Genomic DNA, 19246 nt, shown 5'->3' with positions numbered 1-19246 from the left:
TTCCGCCGGAGCCTGTAGAAGGAAGGTTAAAGGTCCTCCCACTCAGAATTCACACGCAGGCGTAAATCAAGATTGGGAGCATTATATCACGCGGAGAGCCCAGTCCTTTTTTGGCGCCTGGAGGCTCCGCCCCCCTCGGCCAATCAATAGGCTTCGCCCTCTGCGATGGCCAATGGCAGTGAGCGCGGGGGGCGTGGCAGCGCGCCCGGGGCGCGGCCTGGCGCGGAGTGAAGCGGCGGGGCAAACCCGAGCCTTAGTGAACCCAGCAGCCGCGGCGGGCGCGGGCGCGGGCGGCCGGGGCTCGGCGTCTCCGAGATGTCACGATGGCTGTGGCCGTGGTCGAACTGCGTGAAGGAGCGGGTCTGCCGCTACTTGCTGCACCACTACTTGGGCCACTTCTTTCAGGAGCACCTCAGCCTGGACCAGCTCAGCCTCGACTTGTACAAGGGCAGCGTCGCCCTGCGGGACATCCACCTGGAGATCTGGGTGAGGAGCCAGGCCCGAGCCCGGAGGGCGGTGGGGGGCACCGGGCAGCGGCGACACGAGGCTCCCGGCGAAGGGGTCGGGCCGAGGGACCAGGTGCCGGGCGTGCTGAGGTCGTGGAAGTCCGGCCCTTCTCAGGCGTCAGCGGGACCCGGCTGATCGCCTCCAGAGCGGGAAGGGGTTCCATGCGGCCACTTCTCGGGAGGAGAGACTGAGGCTGGGGGGAGGGCTGTCATTTGGCGGAAAGACGCCAGAATAAGCACATTTGAGTTTGGGGCCTGATTGGAGGGGTATGGTGCCGAGGGGCTAGGAGAGAAAGAGGTGGAGCAGAGCGAGGACCTGGGGGTACGGGTAGGACCAGGCCAGGGTAGGGGTAGGGGTGCGGAGCCCGCCGAGGACACCCGTGGGGAAGGTACCCTGACCTCCTGACCCTACAATCCTGGGCCCAGTGGGCTGGGTTCGCCTCCGGATGTGGATGTCAACAACCGCGTCAGCGCCCGTGTTGATCAACACCTCGTGTGACTACCGCCGCGCTGCCTACTTCCTGCTTCGGGGAGAGCGGAGGGATTAAGTTTGGGGAGGGGATTATAGGTTGGCATCCCTACCTGGAGGGAAGCCCCCGGAGGAGGGCGGAGAGGTCTGGCCCCAGGCAGGAAGGAGGCAGGGAAGATGCTGGGAGCTAGAGAGAAGTAAGGTCTGGGTCTGACCTGAGTCTGGGGGCGGTGACTCACGGCTCAGCTGACCTGGAAAGTTGCAGAGGAGCCACCAATCAGAGGCACCAGCCCGGGGCTGGCACTGGACGGGCATGGGGGCGAGGGCTTCTCAGTTTTCGGGCTGGGCGCAGCAATCTGGGCAGGAAGAGCTGGGCTTTAGGGAGGCGGGTCTCCCTGCGTGCGTGTGGAGTGAGGTCCCCTGAGCCTGGAGCTGGGGGAGTCTCCAGCAGCCTCTGGCCTGTGAGTCCCAGGGCGGAAGCCTTTCAGATCTCACAGCTGCCTCTCCCCACCTCCAGCCCCGAAACACTCCGTCCCCACCCGGCCCTGTTGGGATTGGGTTAGTTCGCCCTGGTGGGATGCAGGAGTTTGTTCCATAGCGGCCCCTCCTCCCAGCTGCTCTGCCTGCAGCCCCTCCTGGAAGGCCCCAGGAGAAGCCGGGTGCCTGGGGACGCTGAGGTGGGATGAGGACAAAGGTCAGGGCCCCGGGGACACTGTTCCCCCATCTGTACCGTGGGGAGGGGGTTCACCCTGTGCTTAGAGAGACACGCCATGCGTTTGGAGTTGGGATGCATCCCCTCAGCTCAGGGCCAGCCCGTGCCTGTGTCTGCTTGACCAGAGGTGCTGGGAGGCCACTGCACCTCCTGCCAGGCCTTTCCTAGTAAATTTGTTGCTCCCGAGCCTGGAACAGGCCATCTCCCAGCCCCTCCTCCTGGCTTTCTCCTCTCCATCCTTCAGCTCCCCCTCCTCCGGCCTAAAATAGCGATGCAGTGATTGGGCCAAGAGTAGGGATCAGCCTGAGCAAAGGTAGGCCTTGTGGGGAGCACGTGGAGGATCTGGGAGAGCGAGGCTGCTCTCCAAGGTGGAGCAGACACAGAGGGAGGCCGCGGGTGGGGGTTTTCCTGAGCCGGCCTCGTCCCCCCCGTCTCCGCAGTCTGTGAACGAGGTGCTGGAGTCCATGGAATGGCCGCTGGAGCTGGTGGAAGGCTTTGTGGGCTCCATCGAGGTGGCCGTGCCCTGGGCCGCGCTGCTCACAGACCACTGCACCGTTCTCGTGTCAGGCCTCCAGCTCACCCTGCAGCCCCGCCACGGCCCAGGTGAGGGCGGGTACGGCTGGGCGGGAGTGGGAGCGCAGTGGTGGGAGCGGGCTTGGGCCCTGGCGCTGACCGGCCTCCTCGCAGGACCAGGGCCCGCTGACTCGCAGAGCTGGGCCTCCTGTATGACCACGAGCCTGCAGCTGGCTCAGGAGTGCCTGCGGGATGGGCTGCCCGAGCCCTCGGAGCCGCCACAGCCCCTGGAGGGCCTGGAGATGTTCGCCCAGACCATCGAGACTGGTGAGCAGGCCCCCGGGCCACCGCGCCGCCCAGGGAGCACTCCGCCTGCCCTCCGGCTCCGCCTGACTGAGACCCCTCCTCCCCCTCAGTGCTGCGGAGGATCAAGGTGACCTTCCTGGACACTGTCGTGAGGGTGGAGCACGCCCCGGGCGACGGGGAGCACGGAGTGGCCGTGGAAGTCCACGTGCAGAGGTAGGGTAGGCCTGGCGGTGTGTGGCATGAGGGAGGGGGGGCGTGAGGGGCTGTCAGGTGGGCCTGGGCAGTGCCACAGCAAGGGGGAGGCGGGCTGGAGTGGAGTGGAGGGGCCAGGAGGTGAAGGAGCAGAGTGCCTGGGTGAGGGGGTGCCAGGGATCAGGTTACATGCTGAGGTTTGGGGAGCAGGGACCGGCCATGGAGGTGCAGGGTGGCGTAGCTGTGGTGAGGGCTCCCTGCCCCCAGGCCCTTAGAACAGAACACTGTGCAGGCCGAGGGGCGCCACACCGATGGGGGGGGCAGGGCAAAGGCTGAGCCTGCACTCCCCAGACTAGAATACTGTGACGAGGCGGTGCGAGACCCCAGCCAGGCGCCCCCCGTGGACGTGCACGAGCCCCCTGCGTTCCTGCACAAGCTGCTGCAGCTGACGGGCGTCTGCCTGCGCTTCGAGGAGCTGCCCCGCCAGGTGGGCCGGCCGACCCCACAGTCTGTCTCCTCCCGATCCCGCCCCCTGTGCCCTGGCCCCTCTGCCCCTCCGCCCCTCCATCCCTCCGACCCCTCCCCTCTCACATCCTCTCGCCTCCCAGGAAGAATCCCCAGACCCCCCCTCGCAGATCGGCAGCTGCTCGGGGTACGTGGAGCTGACGGTGAAACTGAAGCAGAAGGAGGCTTTCCCAGGCCCCAGGGTGAGCGTTGGGGCCCCTGGGGAGGGGGGGCGTGCTCCCTCCCGGAGTGCTCAGCAGTTTTATCCTCCCTGTGACACGGTGGGCGCGTGAGCGGGGGAAGTTACTGCCTTCTTGGCACCTGGAGAAACAGGCTCAGAGAGGTCAGGTTGTGGCCAGGGTCACACAGCTGGTTGGTGAGAGAGCTCAGCTGGCAGCTGGCTTCCTACCGCCTCCGGAGAGAGCAGCTGGCAGTGGTTGGCAGGGCTGTGGTCGGCGGGCGCGGGCGCCATGGCTGCTCCTGTGCCCGCAGCTGGAGGTGGCCGGGCAGGTGGGCTTCCTGCACCTGCTGCTGACCCCGCGGCAGCTCCAGCAGCTCCAGGAACTGCTCAGCGCCATGAGCCTTGCAGGTGAGGCCTCGGGGCAGCCCTGGGGACGGCACGGCCGGTGAAGTGCCGGCTGGACTGACACAGGAAGTGTCCTCCCCTCTAGACTCCAAGTCCCTGGCGGACAAGCTGGGCAAGAGCCGCCCGCTGGGAGCCGAGGACCTGTGGCTCATCGAGCAGGACCTGAGCCAGCAGCTGCAGACGGGGGCGGGGCCCGAGCCCCTCAGCCCGGACCCCCTGGCCGACCCCCCCGTCAACCTGGATGGCACCGGTGGGTGCGGGGCGGACCGGCGGCGGCGGGGTGGCTGGCGTGGGCGCAGGAGTCGGCGCCGAGCCCGCGGGCCCTGACCCCTCGCCTGGCCCACAGACCTCTTCTTCTCCATGGCGGGCCTCACGAGCAGCGTGGCCTCGGCCGTCTCCGAGCTCTCCCTCTCCGACGTGGACCTGGGCTCCTCGGTGCAGAGTTACACCACCCCCCGCCGGCTCTCTGCCCCGGGCCCCCCAGCGGGTGAGCGCCCGGGGGCGGGAGGTGCTGGCGGGGCCGGGGCCGCCCCGCGCCAGGAGGCCTCTGGTGGCGCAGTGGGCAGCGCCTGGGTTTTACAGTCCGTGATCTTGGGTGGGCACGTCGGCTCTCCCAGACTCTGTTTCCCCTTCCGTCCCATGGGCAATGAGAGCTGCCCTTGCCGGACTGTGTGTTTTGGCCGATGTTTATTGAGAGCCTGAGTGTGTCAGGCACCTCCGGTCCTCCCAGTTCCCTAGAGAGGGTTGAATGGAGCCTGGCCAAGCGTCCTACCGGAGCCACAGTCCGGCTGGGCCCCTGAGCTCTGGGGAGCCCCTGGTGAGGCCTCTGTCCCCCCAGGCAAGACGGCCCACACGCCCCATCCGGACACCATGCGCCCTGACTCACTGCTGAAGATGACCTTGGGGGGCCTGACCCTGACCTTGCTTGAGACACCCGCCCTGTCTTCCGGACCACCTGACCTCACCGCCCATTTCTTTGCCGAGTTCGATGCTGCCAAGGACGGGCCTTTCAGCTCCCGCGACTTCCACCATCTGCGACCGCGCTTCCAGAGGGCCTGTCCCTGTAGCCATGTCCGGTACAAGCCCGAGGCAGGGGCCTGAGGAGAGACCCCCGAGCCCGCAGCGCCCCCCTCTGACGCCCCCTCTGACGCCCAGCTCTTCCCGGCAGGCTGACGGGGACGGCGGTGCAGCTGTCCTGGGAGCTGCGGACGGGCCGGGGCCGCCGGACGGCCAGCACGGACGTGCGCCTCGGGCAGCTGGAGGTGCTGGAGAGCCTGTGGCCCAGGGGCGCCGCGGAGCCCGAGCACACGGAGCTCCTGAGCTTCCCCGGCCGGCAGGACGCCCAGGCCTCGGCGCAGCCCTGTGCCCACCTGCGCCACACACAGACGGTGCGCCGCCTGCCCAAGGTAACCCCCGCCCTCCAGGCCTAAAGGCCCAGCCTCCCTGTACCTCCCTGTTCCCACCCTCTACCCCCTCCTGTGCTCCGTCCGAGGAGAGTGCGCCTCCCCATCCGGGCCCTGGACTCCACCTGGGCCTGTACATGCTGTTCTCAGCCTGGTGCCCCTCCCCTGGCTCATCCCGAGACGCCCTGCTGGCCTCTGGCAGCGGCGGATGCTGGTGGCTTTTATTGAGCAAGCACCGTCATCCGCCTCAGGCAGGTGGTGAGGTGTCCGGTCCCCAGCCCCAGCTCTTCTCACCGGCTGGGAGAACTCTGTTCTGTTTTTGCTCATGGGGGCCCCTTCCCATCCTGCCTCACCCTCCCCACGGCCCTTGCTGACCTGAATACCCTCAACTTCAGAGCCGATCCCGGCACAGAGCTGTCTGCCATTGCCACTCAGAGCTGGCCCTGGCCCTGGCCGACTTCCAGGCAGACCTGGAGCTGGGGACCCTGGACCGGCTCGCTGCTCTGCTGAACCTGGCCACCAGACCCTCTCCCGAGCCGCCTGCCGGCCTGCTGGTGAGCTGCCCAGCTGGGGCGGGGCGTGGGGCACAGTCCTCCGGCTCGCGATGGCCGGGCTGGGCCCGCGGCGGCAGCATGACCCACCCCCACCCGCCCACAGACGGAGTCCCCGCCAGCCGCCGAGCAGGAGACGGTGGTGCAGCTGTCGGCACCCCGGGCCACCCTTCGGCTGCACTTCCCCATCGCCGACCTGCGGCCCGAGCGGGACCCCTGGGCGGGCCGGGCCGTTCGGGCTGAGCAGCTGCGGCTGGAGCTGACTGAGCCCCAGTTCCGGTCGGAGCTGAGCAGCGGGCCTGGCCCCCCAGGCCCCGCCCGCCTAGAACTGACCTGCTCTGACCTCCACGGTGAGAGCCCTGGGAACCGGCATGCAGGGCAGGTTCGGGCCCTGGGAGAGATGAGCTTAGGGCTAAAGAGGCGGGTCATGGGAGCAGACCTGGGCCCCGCCTCACCAGCTCCGGGCCCTGGCATTGCCTGTGGGGCCTGCTCTGGGCACAGGCAGAGTGGACCCTGCTCCACCTGACCTCCGTCATCCTTGTCCTGCTCTAGACCGTGGGCATGAGACAGGCACAGGGCTGTGAGCAGCGAAGGACAGTCACCTCTGACTCCACTTGGCATTGGGGAGGGAATGGGGAACGGCAGCCTGACCCCCCCCCCCCTTCCCCCTTTCCCCTCAGGCACCTACGAAGATGGAGAGAAGCCTCCTGTCCCCTGTCTGCGAGTCTCCAAGGCCCTAGACCCCAAGGGCCCTGGTCACAAGTACTTCCTGCCCCAGTAAGCGGGGCTCTGCCACCAAGGGGGCAGGAGGCCAGGAGCGGAATCGGGGCCGGGTGCCCTGCAGACGGTGACAGGCCTGTGCCCGGCAGGGTAGTGCTGACCCTGCACCCCCAGGTCAGCAGTGCACAGTGGGAAGCGGCCCCAGAGAAGGAAGAGGAGCTGGAGCTGTCTGTGGAGAGTCCGTGTGAGCTGCAGGAGCCCGAGCCCTCGCCCTTCTCCTCCAGGAGGACCATGTATGAGACGGAGGAGGTGAGGCCGGGCCCTGGGCTGTGGGAGCCGCGGGCGGCTTTGGCTGGGGGAGGGTTACTCTGGGGCCCAGGTGACAGCCCAGCCCCGGCGAGAATTTCCTCTCTTCACCATCTCCTGCTGATGGGGGGCCGGAAGCACGCCCGCTCGGGGGCCTGGAAGTGAGGGCAGAGCCGGGGGAGGTCAGGACCATTCCTTATCGGCCTTGGGGCCCTCTCCTCTGAAGGTGATGAGGGTTAAGTCTGGGTTTGAATCCAGGCTCTGCTGCTCAGTGGCCTGTCATCTCAGCTTATGGCCTAACCCCTCGGAGGACCGGGGTGCTGGGCAGGACCAGGCTCCCATCTGGGAAGTGGGCCCAGTGGCCCCGCAGGAATGAGCACACGTGAGGCCTCAGAGCAGGATTGCATGAGGCCGGCACGTCACACAAAACAGCTGCCCTCCTAGCAGAGGGCCTCACATGAGTCGGTGAGAAGGAAGGGATGACCCTGGCCAGTGGCTCAGTTGGTTGGAGCGTCGTCCTGTACACGAAAGGTTGCAGGTTCGATTCCCAGTGGGGGCACCTAGGGGAGGCAGCCGATCGATGTTATTCTCTCCCTTTCTCCTCCCTCATCCTCTCTTTAAAATCAATAAACACATGCTCTGCTGAGGATTAGACTTAAACATGTTTGAAGAGAAAGAATGGATGGTAGGCGGTTAGGCTGCGTCTCTCAGGCCTTTCCCGCCCCCCCCTCCCCCCCGTAGATGGTGATTCCTGGAGACCCCGAAGAGATGAGGGCCTTCCAGAGCCGGGCGCTGGCGCTGTCCCGCTGCAGCCTGGAGGTGGTCCTGCCCAGCGCCCACGTCTTCCTGCCCAGCAAGGAGGTCTACGAGAGCCTCTACAACAGGTGGCGATGCGGCCGGGTGCGGGGTGTGTGGGGGGTGACAGGGAGCCGGGCTGGGCCGCCCTCACTGCCACCATCCATCTGCCCGTCTCAGGATCAACAACGACCTGCTCATGTGGGAGCCCGCAGACCTGTTTCCCGGCCCCGCCGCCCAGCCTCCCGGCTTCCCAGGCCCCGCGGGCTGCTGGCAGGACAACTTCAAGATGTGCAAGTCGGCCTTCAAGCTGGGTAGGAGGGGCACCGGTGGGGTCCGGCCCAGAGCTGGGCAGAGCGGGGCGGCCCTCCCAGGGCTCCCTCCCACTCGCTCCTTGGTCTCCCCCCAGATTCCGACTCGGACGAAGAGGACCCCCACTTCTTCTCAGTGGGGGCAGCAGGCGCGCCCCAGGCCGCCCCCAGGCCCCCGAGCCCGCGCTCCCAGAGTTCCTTCTCCACGCTGGTGACGGTGCTGAAGGGCCGGGTCACCGCCCTCTGTGAGGCCAAGGTGAGGGCCGCCCGGGCAGGGAGACCAGACCAGAGTGAGCAGCGCCCAGCTGGGGATGTGGGAAACAGGCCCCAGTGCACCCCCTGACACCCCCCTCCCATCACACCCTGTGAGCCCCTTACTGGTGCCTCCTGAGCGTAAGGCATCACGTAAGGGGTCCCAGTGGAGGCAGGCCGGTCAGGGCGATTCTTCCCCTGAGACCAGTGCTGCCCTGGGCTCCAGGGAGTCTGGGTAGATGCTGAGCTGGTCCCGTTAGGCCAGGGCCCCAGGGGTGGGCACTGCTCTGCAGCCGCGGAGGCCAAGCCGCACGCTCTGCCGCAGGACGAGGGCGGGAGGCCACTGGAGGCCGTGCACGGGGAGCTGGTGCTGGACGTGGAGCAGGGCACCCTCTTCAGCGTATCCCAGCACCGCGGCCAGCCGGGGCTCGGCTACTTCAGCCTGGAGGCCGACAAGGCGGCGCTCTACCATCGAGGTGTGCGGCTGGCCCGGGGGCGGGGCGGGCTCTCAGGAGGATGTGGTCCCTGGGTGGCGGAGGCGATCGGCTGGCCCGGCAGGGGGCTCACCAGACGCCTCCCCAGCCACCGTGGACGACTACCTGCTGCCCATCCGCCTGGAGCTGCCCAGCTTTGCTCCTCCAGCCCAGCTGGTCCCAACCATCTACCCGTCAGAGGAAGGGGTGACCAAGTGGGGAGCCTCCGGCCGGAAGGGCCAGGCCCAGGGCCCTCACATGCTGTCCGCCGCCGTGCGCATCCACCTGGACCCCCAGAAGAACGTCAAGGTACAGCCATACCTGCTTCTGCCTCCCCACCGGCCGGGGCCACTGCCTGCCTGTGCCCGGAGGGCTGGCTCCCTGCTGACTGTGTCCTCCCCCAGGAGTTCCTGGTGACGCTGCGGCTGTACAGGGCCACCCTGCGCCACTACATCACCCTGCCGGAGCAGAGCTGGCACTCCCAGGTGAGCAGGGCGGGAGGGGCGGTGCCATGGGCGTGGGCTGGGGTGGGGGGTTAGAGGAGGGAAGAGGCCACCCCGTCCTCACCACCTCGCCCACCTTGGTCCCCAAGCTCTTGGAGTTCTTAGATGTGCTGGATGACCCCGTGCTGGGCTACCTGCCCCCGACGGTCATCACTGTCCTCCACACGCACCTCTTCTCCTGCGCCGTGGACTACAGGTACCCAGGCCGGGCCGCTGGGTGTCGGGGGGGGGGCAGGCTCGCGCGTGTGTGTAAGGAGCCTGCCCCAGCTTCTCTGTCTCCCCCAGGCCCCTCTACCTCCCTGTGCGTGTCCTGGTCACCGCTGAGACCTTCACCCTCTCCAGTAACATCATCATGGACACCTCCACTTTCCTGCTCAGGTGCACAGCCCCTCCCTGCCGAGCAGCAGCCAGCCAATCGATGTGTTTCTCTCACAGGGATTTTCTTCTCTGTCTTTCCCTCTCTCTTCCACTCTCTAGAAATTAATGAAAAAAGTGTCTGCTTCTCTGTGTGGCTTCACAGAAAGGACTGGAAGGAGATGTGTATCAGAATTTGTGGCTGGGAATTAGGATTAGAAATTAGGGACTGTGTCTTTTTTTTATTGCTGTATTCTAACATCTTTTAAAGGAGCTATGTTATGTTGCCATTAAAATAAGGACTTTATAAATTTTAAAAAACTAGATTATATTAGCGGAATGGAGACACGAGAGATGCTCTTGGTCTCTCCCCTTGAAAGATAAAATAAAATCAGGACTGTGTTAAAAGAACAGCGACTGTCTGAGGGGTCCCGGGTTGCTGGGAGGCCCGGATGAGGCGGAGGAGCTGGGAGTGCTCGGAGCACAGTAAGTCTGGGCCTGGGACGTGGGAGAGCAGGCCACTGCCCCCAGATGCGGATGGCACCCGGTCCGCTGCCGTCTCATGGGCCTGGGACCTGCTGCGGGTGTCCCTCTGCTGCTCCGGGCCCCGTCTCAGCCCCGTTCCCCACCAGGTTCATCCTCGACGACTCGGCCTTGTACCTGTCCGACAAGTGTGAGGCGGAGACCCTGGACCTGCGGCGAGGTGGGCAGCCTGGGCCCCGGGCACACACAGTGTCCTCCCCGCCTGAGGGCCGCTCGGCGCCCACACAAGCCCCGGGCCTCCCCCTGGTGGCGGGTCGGGCTGCGTGGAGGAGCCGGCCGGAACGTGTCCTCTCCTCTGCTTCAGATTACGTCTGCGTCTTGGATGTGGACCTCCTGGAGCTCGTGATCAAAACCTGGAAGGGGAGCACCGAGGGCAAACTGGTGAGTGCGGCGCTCCCCGGAGGCCGGGCAGCGCAGGCGGGGGCCGGGGCGGCCCTCGGGGTCACCTTCACGCTCAGGTCATGGTCACTGCTGGCCCTTCCCAAGCTGGGCTGGGGGATCGGCTCTCCTGGGGAGGCCCGGCCCCTCCTGGGTGTCCTTCGGTGTGAGTCCCGCCACTAGAGGGCAGTGCCGGCAGGCAGCGGGAGTCTGCAGAACGGAGGCGGGGACCTTGCCTGCCTGCCTGGCCGGGGCCCATGTAGCCTTTCACTGGGGGATTGCACTCGCAGAGCCACGCCCGTCCGCTCTCTGGGCTCAGGGTGCTCATCCATTGAGTGGGTGCGGCAGGCTGAGTGCCCCCGGAGGCCCGGCAGTCCTGTCTGAGCAGGGAGGACGGGGGCGGGCTGACAGCACCGCCTCCTCCCGCAGAGCCAGCCGCTGTTCGAGCTGCGCTGCTCCAACAACGTGGTGCACGTGCACACCTGCGCCGACTCCTGCGCGCTGCTGGTCAACCTGCTGCAGTACGTAACGCGCACCGGCGACCTGCACCCCCCGCCCCGGCCCCCCAGCCCCACCGAGATCGCCGGCCAGAAGGTACAGGTGAGGCCCGGCCCTCCCCCGCGTGGCCCCCCAGGACTGGCATGGGGAGCCCCGGGTGCTCTCCCTCCTTCCTGGCACTCATTCCCCGCCCCTCCCTGCCCGGCCCAGCTCTCCGAGAGCCCCGCCTCCCTGCCCTCGTGCCCCCCGGTGGAGACGGCCCTCATCAACCAGCGGGACCTGACCGACGCCCTCCTGGACACCGAGCGCAGCCTGCGGGGGCTGGCCCAGTCTGCAGGTGGGTGGGGCGTTTGGGGGCGCCGGACACCACCAGCACCATGTCAGGCTCCCCCAAACCGTCCTCTCTCCTACAGGTGGCACCCTCCCTCAGGCCTCGCCCGTGTCCGTCTACCTGTTCCCAGGTGAACGGAGTGGGGCCCAACCTCCCATGCCCCCTGTGGGGGTCCTTGCCGGAAGTTCAGAGGCCGAGGACAGTGAAAAGGAGGGCGATGGAGACACTCTGGACAGTGACGAGTTCTGCATCCTTGATGCTCCCGGCCTGGGCATCCCGGTATGCGGTGGGCACGCTGGCAGGGCAGGATGTGGGAGAGGGAGGCTGGAGGGGAGAGAGGCAAAGGGAGGTGGGGGGGTGAGGCTGGGAGGTCTCCGTGGGAAGGCAGCCCTGAGCCTGGGCTCTGCAGGAGCTGGGGGATTCCAGAGGAAGAGAGGCTTGCGTCTGGGGCGGGGGCTGGGCCATCAGAGTCGGGGGAGAGGGCAGGTGGGCAGCGGGAGGGCGAGGAGGACCCAGGCCCAGGGAGACGAGGCTGGCAGGAGCAGGGACCTCAGCTCCGACCTCGCCGGGGTATTCAGAGACAGGCTGGGACAGTGACCCCGGAGGGTCAGCTTTCGTCAGGAACGGGAGGGGGACTTGGAGGGGGAGGAGCGGGTGGCGGTGCCTGGACGGGGGAGGGTGTCTGCGCCACACACCCCCTCCCCGCAGCCCCAGGACGGGGAGCCCGTGGTGACGCAGCTGCATCCAGGCCCCATCACCGTGCAGGACGGGCACTTCTCGCGGCCGCTGGGCAGCACCGACCTGCTGCGGGCGCCTGCCCACTTCCCCGTGCCCAGCACCCGCGTGGTGCTGCGAGAGGTCTCCCTCGTCTGGCACCTCTATGGGGGTCGGGACTTCGGCCCCCACCCCAGCCACAGGTAAGGAGGAGAGAGACAGTGGGGTTCACCCCCGCCCCAGGAGACGGGGCCTGGGCTGGGCTCCGGCCCTGACCTTCGGCGCCGTCCTCACCTCCCCGGCCTGCTCTTTCCTGCCCAGCCTTCCCGGAGGGGTCTCCCCAGGCTGGAAGGCCTGCCGAGAGGAGGGGTGAGGAAGGGATGTGCCCCTTGCCAGCCTGTCCCCTCTCCTTCCTCCCAGGGCAAGAGCTGGCCTCACAGGCCCCCGGGGCTCCCCTTCTCGCTGCTCTGGCCCCAACCGGCCCCAGAACTCCTGGCGCGTGCAGGGGGGCGGCGGGCGGCAGCACCAGGTCTTCATGGAGATCCAGCTCAGCAAGGTGAGCTGGGGCTGGGGGTGCGAGGCGCTGGCTGGGTGGGGGCAGCGGCAGGCCATCCCACCCCGGCCGCTCAGCCGGGACTCCTTGGGAACTACTGTGGAGGGGGCTTGAAAGGTGTTCTGAGGATGCAGAGCTGATGATGGTGATGGAGAGGTTGGAGAATGAGAGCTGGACCAGGGTTTATGCTTAGGGTGATGAGGCAGGAGGGAACAGAGACAGAGATTCGGGGGTAGGTCAAGAGGTCATCTTGGCCGTGTGGGTTTGAAATACCTGTGTGATGGCCACATACAGACGCCCTGGGCATGGGTCTGCGACGGAGCTGTTACAGGAAGGGGGGCTGGGAGAGGAGGGGCCGGGGTGAACCCCCTGCTCACCTGGCTCCGCCTCCGTCCCCCGCAGGTCAGCTTCCAGCACGAGGCGTACCCCGTGGAGCCGGCCCCCGGCCCCGCGGCCCCGGACCGGGAGCCGGAGGAGCAGCCGCTGTCCCGGCAGGTGTTCATCGTGCAGGAGCTGGAGGTCCGGGACCGGCTGCCCTCCTCCAAGATCAACAAGTTCCTGTACCTGTACACCAGCGAGCGCATGCCGCGGCGCACCCACTCCAACATGGTGCGTGGCCGCGCCGGCGGACGGCCGTGTCCCCGGCTCACGCCCGCCTGCCGGGCTGAGGGAGGTGGGGGGTGCGGCTCCCGCAGCTTAGCTGAGGGGCCGCCGGCTCGCCTCTGCCCCCAGCTCACCATCAAAGCGCTGCACGTGGTCCCCATGACCAACCCCAGCGCCCCCGAGTGCTGCCTCCGGGTCTCGCTGATGCCCCTGCGGCTCAACGTGGACCAGGTGAGGGGCGGGGCGGGGCGGGCTGGCGGGAGCCCCTGCTGCCGGGCGCCCGAGCCCAACCTGTGCCCCCACTCCGGCCCCCAGGACGCTCTGCTCTTCCTCAAGGACTACTTCACCAGCCTGGCGGCGGGCATCGACCCCATGGTCCCGGCAGAGACCTCCGCCGAGGGTGAGCGGCCGGACCGGGAGGGTTGGGTCATGGTCTCCTGCTTCCGTGCCGCCCTGCCCCCGGCCCTGGGCCCATCCCTGGCCTGTCTCCTCTCCAGCGCACCCAGAGGCCCGGGCCCCGGGGAGCAGCCCCCAGGAAGGACAGCCCGAGGGCCTGGAGACCAGTGACACCCCCGAGGCCGCAGGGGGTGGCCAAGGCGCTTCCTCCGAGCAGCAGCCCATCTACTTCCGGTGAGGCCTGGGCTGGGCAGGGACTGGGCAGGGCCTGGGCGGGCTGGGGCTGGGCCTGGGCGGGCTGGGCTGGGGCTGGGGCTGGGGCTGGGCCTGGGCCTGGGCTGGGCCTGGGCGGGCCTGGGCTGGGCCTGGGCTGGGCCTGGGCTGGGCCTGGGCTGGGCCTGGGCTGGGCCTGGGCGGGCTGCAGCTGGGGCTGGGGCTGGGGCTGGGGCTGGGCTGGGGCTGGGGCTGGGGCTGGGGCTGGGGCTGGGCTGGGGCTGGGACTGGGGCTGGGGCTGGGCCTGGGCTGGGCTGTAGCTGGGCTGGGGCTGGGCTGCGGCTGGGACTGGGCAGGGCCTGGGCGGCCTGGGGCTGGGCCTGGGCTGGGCCTGGGCTGGGCCTGGGCAGGGTCTGGGCTGGGCCTGGGCGGGCTGCTCCAGGCCAGGTCAGTGCCTAAAGGACCCTGTTCCTTATCCCCAGGGAGTTCCGGTTCACATCTGAGGTGCCCATCTGGCTGGATTACCACGGCAAGCACATCTCCATGGACCAGGTGGTAAGGGGGGCCGTCGGGCAGGATGGCTGAGGGGTCCCCGTTCTGCTCAGGTGGCCTGTTCTTGGGGACCAGGAAGCCGGGGCTTGCATCCGGGCACCCTCAGCCGCTGAGCTGGCAGGGCCCCGTTCCCCCCGGTGCAAACCCGAGCCCTTCTCCCTCCAGGGCACTTTCACTGGCCTCCTCGTCGGCCTGGCCCAGCTCAACTGCTCGGAGCTGAAGCTAAAGCGACTCTGCTGCCGGCACGGGTGAGCCCGCCTCACACTCCAGCACCCCGGCCTCTCTCCGGGGCCCCGAGAGTTCCCAACCCCCAAGAGATCAACCTTCTGGGGCCTCAGTTTCTCTGTAAAATGGGTACAGTAACTCCCTCCCCCGATCAGGGCTGGGTGGGACCATCGGGCATGGTGAGGTGCCTCAGGTTCTGGCCCTGTGAACCCCCCTCATCCTCCTCCCCCTCCCCAGGCTCCTGGGCGTGGACAAGGTGCTGGGCTACGCCCTCAACGAGTGGCTGCAGGACATCCGCAAGAACCAGCTGCCCGGGCTGCTGCGGGGCGTGGGCCCCATGCACTCGGTCGTCCAGCTCTGTGAGTGCTGGCGCTGGGGCTCCTGGGACGGACGGCTTAGTCTTGGGCGCCCTGGACGGTGCCGTTGGGCGTATGTAGGGGAGGCCCTGGAGTAGGCCGGGGGGCTCTGTGGCCTCGGGCACCTGACAACCCCGTTCCCCAGTCCAAGGGTTCCGGGACCTGCTGTGGCTGCCCATTGAGCAGTACCGGAAGGACGGGCGCCTCATGCGGGGGCTGCAGCGGGGCGCGGCCTCCTTCGGCTCGTCCACCGCGTCCGCGGCCCTGGAGCTCAGCAACCGGCTGGTGCAGGCCATCCAGGTGAGCGGCGCCCGGCTGAGCGGGGCCTAGGGGTCTGCACCGTCTTCCGAGGAGCGGTCACGGGGAGGGAGAGGCCGGGTCCCTGGCTGGGCCCCACAGCCGGGTCTCCCCGGCCGGCTGTGCCCCCTGCAGGAGGCTGAGCGAACCCCGTCTTTGTAGCCACTGGGTCTCTGCTCCTGGCCAAGTCCCAAAAGGAAGGGAAGGGCGCTCTACAGCCTGGAAAGTAGGACCCGGACGGGCCTGGCTCCCTCCGGCCGGCACCTTGCTAGGCCCTGGGGGCTGTCGTTGGGCAGTAGCTCCTGCAGGGGGCCCCGTGGCGTGGGGCTGGGGCAGGCGTGGTGGGCGGTCGTGGCAGGTGGGCGGCAGGTGCGTGGGGATCAGGGTCTTCCTGGCCCTGCAGTGCAGCCCATGAGGCAGGGGCGGGTTCTAGAGCGAGGCTAGAGGGTCAGCCAAGGCTGGGTGGGAAGGAGCCGCCCTGGGTGACATGCAGGCCGCCCGAAGCCCTGAGCTGGCTGTAAAGCACGGTGTGGGGGAGGGGCAGTGGCGGGGCCCCTGGACCAGGGTTTAGGGGTGCATCCTGTGGCCCTGTGCGCCTCTCCTCACTGGTGTCCCCTGTGCTCCCCAGGCCACAGCCGAGACGGTGTATGACATCCTGTCCCCGGCGGCCCCCGTCACCCGCTCCCTGCAGGACAAGCGCTCGGTGCGAAAGCGCAAGGGCCAGCAGCCAGCCGACCTCCGGGAGGGTGTGGCCAAGGCCTACGACGCCGTCCGAGAGGTAACGAGCCCAGCCTCTCCCCATCTCCCCACCCCGCCCGCCCGGGCCGCACTGACCTCCCGCCCCCGCAGGGCCTCCTGGACACGGCTCAGACCTTCTGTGACGTGGCGGCGCGGGGCCACGAGCAGAAGGGGCTGACGGGGGCCGTGGGCGGCGTGATCCGCCAGCTGCCCCCCACGGTGGTGAGGCCCCTCATCCTGGCCACGGAGGCCACGTCCAACCTGCTCGGGGGCATGCGCAACCAGATCCTCCCCGACGCACACAAGGACCACACGCAGAAGTGGCGGTCGGACGAGGCCCAGGACTGAGCACTCGGACTCCGGGGTGCCGCCCGCCCAGCCCACCCAGCGAGCCAGTGGCACCTCGGCTCCTGCGCCCTCTGGGCGTGGACAGCCTGGCGGCCGGGCCCTCAGGAAGGACCGGAAGGACCCCGTCGCTGAGAGTGGGGCCTCCTGCCTGGGCCTCGGCCCTGTCTCTGCACTTTTCTTGGGGAGAAAGGACCTGCCCCTCCACCTGGACCCACTCAAACCAGGGCCACCCGCTGCCTGGTCCCAGGACCCTCGGACCCACCCACTCAGCCAAGTGTCTTCTGTGTCTCCGGGGACGTGGGGGGAGACGCTGTGGTTCAATGTATTATTTTTAACCGCCTGAGCGTGTGGGTCGGTGTCTGCATGACGTGGAATAAACTGCCCACCGCCAGCCCTTATTCCGCCACCTGCACTGCCCTTGGCTGGCACCCGGATTCCCACCTCTGCACCCAGGACCTCCCACGTCCCTGCCGGTTCGCCACCCTCCACCCCCTCCCCATGGTCAGCGTCGCTGCCCTGGGCTCCCCCTCACCCCCTCACAGGAGCCTGCCTCCCGGCCCACCTCCTGTGGTGGGAGCTGAGAAGGGGAGAGGCCGGGCAGCCCTGGGAGGCCACCTCGCCCACTACTTCCTGGGCTCCGCCCCTGCCAGGGCCCGGTGTCCGGCCTTACCTGGGCCCGGTGTGAGGGGCCCGCTGAGGACGCTGCCCTGGGACCCAGGCTGCCGGGCCCGTGGCCTCAGCTCAGCTCCTTCCTGATACTCCTTGCCCAGCGTACAAGGACCGAGGGCTAGTCAGGGCCCTTCCCGGAGGGCTGGCCTCTGGGGGCTGCTCCCACCATCCTCAGCGGCCGGAGTCCCAGCTACAGGGTGCTGGAGGGGAGGGGCACGGGGGCAGCAGCGGAGAAACTTCACGGGGTCAGGAAATGGCCCTTGTCTGCACCGCCTCCCCCCCACACACCTTGCTTCTTGAGAACAAGGAGGAGTGGCTGCTCAGCTCACCCCGCCCTGCCCTGCCCACACCCCAGTAGCACTGCACTGAGGTAGGTGGGGAAACTGAGGCACAGGCTTAGCGCACCCTCCCCTGGTAGGGCCATCTGTAGACCCCTCTGGTTAGCAAGTGCCCCCCTGCTCCCCTCTGTGTCCTGGTGTCCCCTCCCCGTGCGGGAGACATGGCACCACGTGAACAGGGTGGAGGTGGGTCCTGGTGGCCCGGGGTCCTCACTGGGCATGGGCACCGGGGGCCGAGGCCGAGCAGGCGGAGGGTGCCAGGAGGGCGATGGCTGCGGACTGGTGCCACCGGGAGGGCCGATGGGCCTGGCCTGATGCTTCCTGGCGCTGCCCCCTGCCCGGGCACAGTCCAGGGTGTGCTGCCCTTTGAACCGCACTGTGGTCGTACTGACGGGCGGCGGGGTAATCATTAACTGCCTCCGGGCTGGGCCAACGGCTCAAAAGGCGCTGGGCCCGGCGGCCCCACTTCCTCCTGAGCCTCGGGGCCAGCCCGCACCCAGGTAAGCCTGCAGCCCCCTGCCCGGGGCACTCAGCCCACTCCGCCGCCTCCGCAGGCCGCCCAGCCCGGGGGGAAGGAAGGGTCCGGGCGATGGCCAGTGATCACACTCCCTGCCATCCTCGGCCTCCGCTGCCGCCAGGGGGGAGCGGGGCTCCTGAGTGCTGCCTCTGACGGGGCACTCGGCTGTGCCCCTGCGCCCTCCGGAGGGCCAGGGCCGGCGGCTGTGGGAGGGAGGGTGACTGGTCTGCGTGCTCACCACAGGCTGCCCCCCAGCATCCTGGGAGGACGCCCCTCAGGGAGGCTGCATGCAGAGCAGGCCTGGAGGCCCTGCTCTGTGACCTTGGGCTGCCTCTTGGCCTCTCTGGGCCGTTTCCACGCAGGGAAACGGGGGGCGGGGGTGGGAGTGGCCGAGTCCACGGAAAGAGCTCAGAGCCCAGCTCCTCTCCAGAGCCTTGGGGTCCCTGAAATGTCCCCTGGGCAGGAGCCTGTCACTCAAGCCTGGCGGTCAGTGCCGGTCCCGGGGGGACGAGAAAACACGGCCGAGGAGAGGTCTGCTCTCTGGGGGCGGGGCCAGCGCAGGGACCCCCACCGGCAGCTCCTTCCTCCCGACAGCAGGGCAGACCCACAGGTTGCAGGGAGGGCGCTGCCCACCGGTCTAGGCCAGTGTGCACAACGCCCACAGCCCCAAAGCATCCGAGCAGCCAGCTGCGGCACAGGTTCAAGGTCACCCAACCCCCAGGCCCCCCGGGTGCCCAGTGCTTTTTCCAGCCCTGCTCTCACCATCCTGCCAGCAGGTTTGTGTATCAGCATCTTTTCAAGTTCCCTGCCTCCCCTTTTCCCTCCCCCTCCCCTTCTCTGCCCCTGTTTGCTCTGTCCCTTTTCCGTTCTCTGCCTCATCCCTCTCTCCGTCTCACTCACCCCCTCTCCCTGCCTCCCCTGCACCCGCCCTTCTCTGTGTCTGTCTCCTTCCCACGGGGCCCTCCTGCGGAATCTGGGCATTTGGAGGCCCCTTGCCCCTCTGCCCTGTGGCTGCGGCAGGAAGGGTGGGCAAAGGGCATGGCACTGGGGCCCCGGGCTGGTTCGGAGAGAAACGAGGAAACAGGAACCTGGGCAGAGGGTGTGGGTGTCAGAGGGGCAAAGGCTGCCGCCGAGCGTAAGGCAGGGCCCCTCCCGGCTCTGTGGGCAGAGCTGGGCTGAGGCTGGACTTCGCCCAGAGGAGTGGGCCCCGCACGATAAGGAGCCCCAATAAAAAGGCCCGGGCCCGGGGCCTGAGGGCGCAGGCTCAGCCGAGCGGAGCTGCCTCCAGTGGCTGCCACCCCCTGTAACAGCAACTCCATGTGGAAGTGCCCGCTGGTTCCAGTGGGGCTGCTGTTATCGGGGGTGGCGGCCGGTCCTCCGGCGGCGCCCAGGCCCAGGGTGGCAGGGGGGCGGGCTGTGGGCAGGCCGCGGAGACCGAGTGCACAGGGCTCTGACCTATGAATTGACAGCCAGTGCTCTGTCTCCCCTCTGGCTGCCAATTCCATAGGTCACAGGTATGT

The 19246-nt window shown here is 68.2% G+C and overlaps 1 protein-coding gene across 5 annotated transcripts; it reads left to right on the top strand.

Annotated features, from left to right (window-relative positions):
* Positions 1 to 233: 233 nt before the first annotated feature.
* Positions 234 to 16600, top strand: ATG2A (autophagy related 2A). Of its 5 annotated transcripts, none has more exons than XM_084895751.1 (40): positions 234 to 486; positions 2128 to 2290; positions 2375 to 2527; positions 2617 to 2719; positions 3050 to 3185; positions 3307 to 3405; positions 3695 to 3791; positions 3874 to 4038; positions 4135 to 4275; positions 4627 to 4864; positions 4957 to 5194; positions 5656 to 5745; positions 5849 to 6092; positions 6423 to 6519; positions 6612 to 6771; positions 7510 to 7652; positions 7744 to 7877; positions 7973 to 8130; positions 8452 to 8602; positions 8709 to 8908; positions 9004 to 9084; positions 9192 to 9298; positions 9388 to 9480; positions 10089 to 10159; positions 10304 to 10380; positions 10807 to 10977; positions 11086 to 11212; positions 11289 to 11485; positions 11915 to 12123; positions 12341 to 12476; positions 12876 to 13082; positions 13206 to 13307; positions 13392 to 13476; positions 13574 to 13706; positions 14169 to 14241; positions 14404 to 14486; positions 14701 to 14822; positions 14965 to 15119; positions 15745 to 15894; positions 15966 to 16600. In XM_084895751.1, the coding sequence occupies exons 1-40, from the start codon at positions 316 to 318 to the stop codon at positions 16200 to 16202; spliced, it is 5697 nt and encodes a 1898-aa protein (XP_084751877.1). In that variant the 5' UTR covers positions 234 to 315; the 3' UTR covers positions 16203 to 16600. The 5 variants fall into 5 exon arrangements, with proteins under 5 accessions (XP_084751877.1, XP_084751875.1, XP_084751876.1 ...); XM_084895749.1 differs by having other exon boundaries at positions 5587 to 5745; positions 10807 to 10971; XM_084895750.1 differs by having other exon boundaries at positions 5587 to 5745; positions 11337 to 11485.
* The last annotated feature ends 2646 nt before the right edge of the window (positions 16601 to 19246 follow it).

The sequence above is a fragment of the Pipistrellus hanaki genome, assembly GCF_964339955.1.
Source record: "Pipistrellus hanaki genome assembly, chromosome: 9".
Taxonomy (NCBI): Eukaryota; Metazoa; Chordata; class Mammalia; order Chiroptera; family Vespertilionidae; genus Pipistrellus; species Pipistrellus hanaki.
The sequence above is the reverse complement of the archived record's forward strand: the minus strand, read 5'-3'. Positions and strand labels throughout refer to the sequence as shown.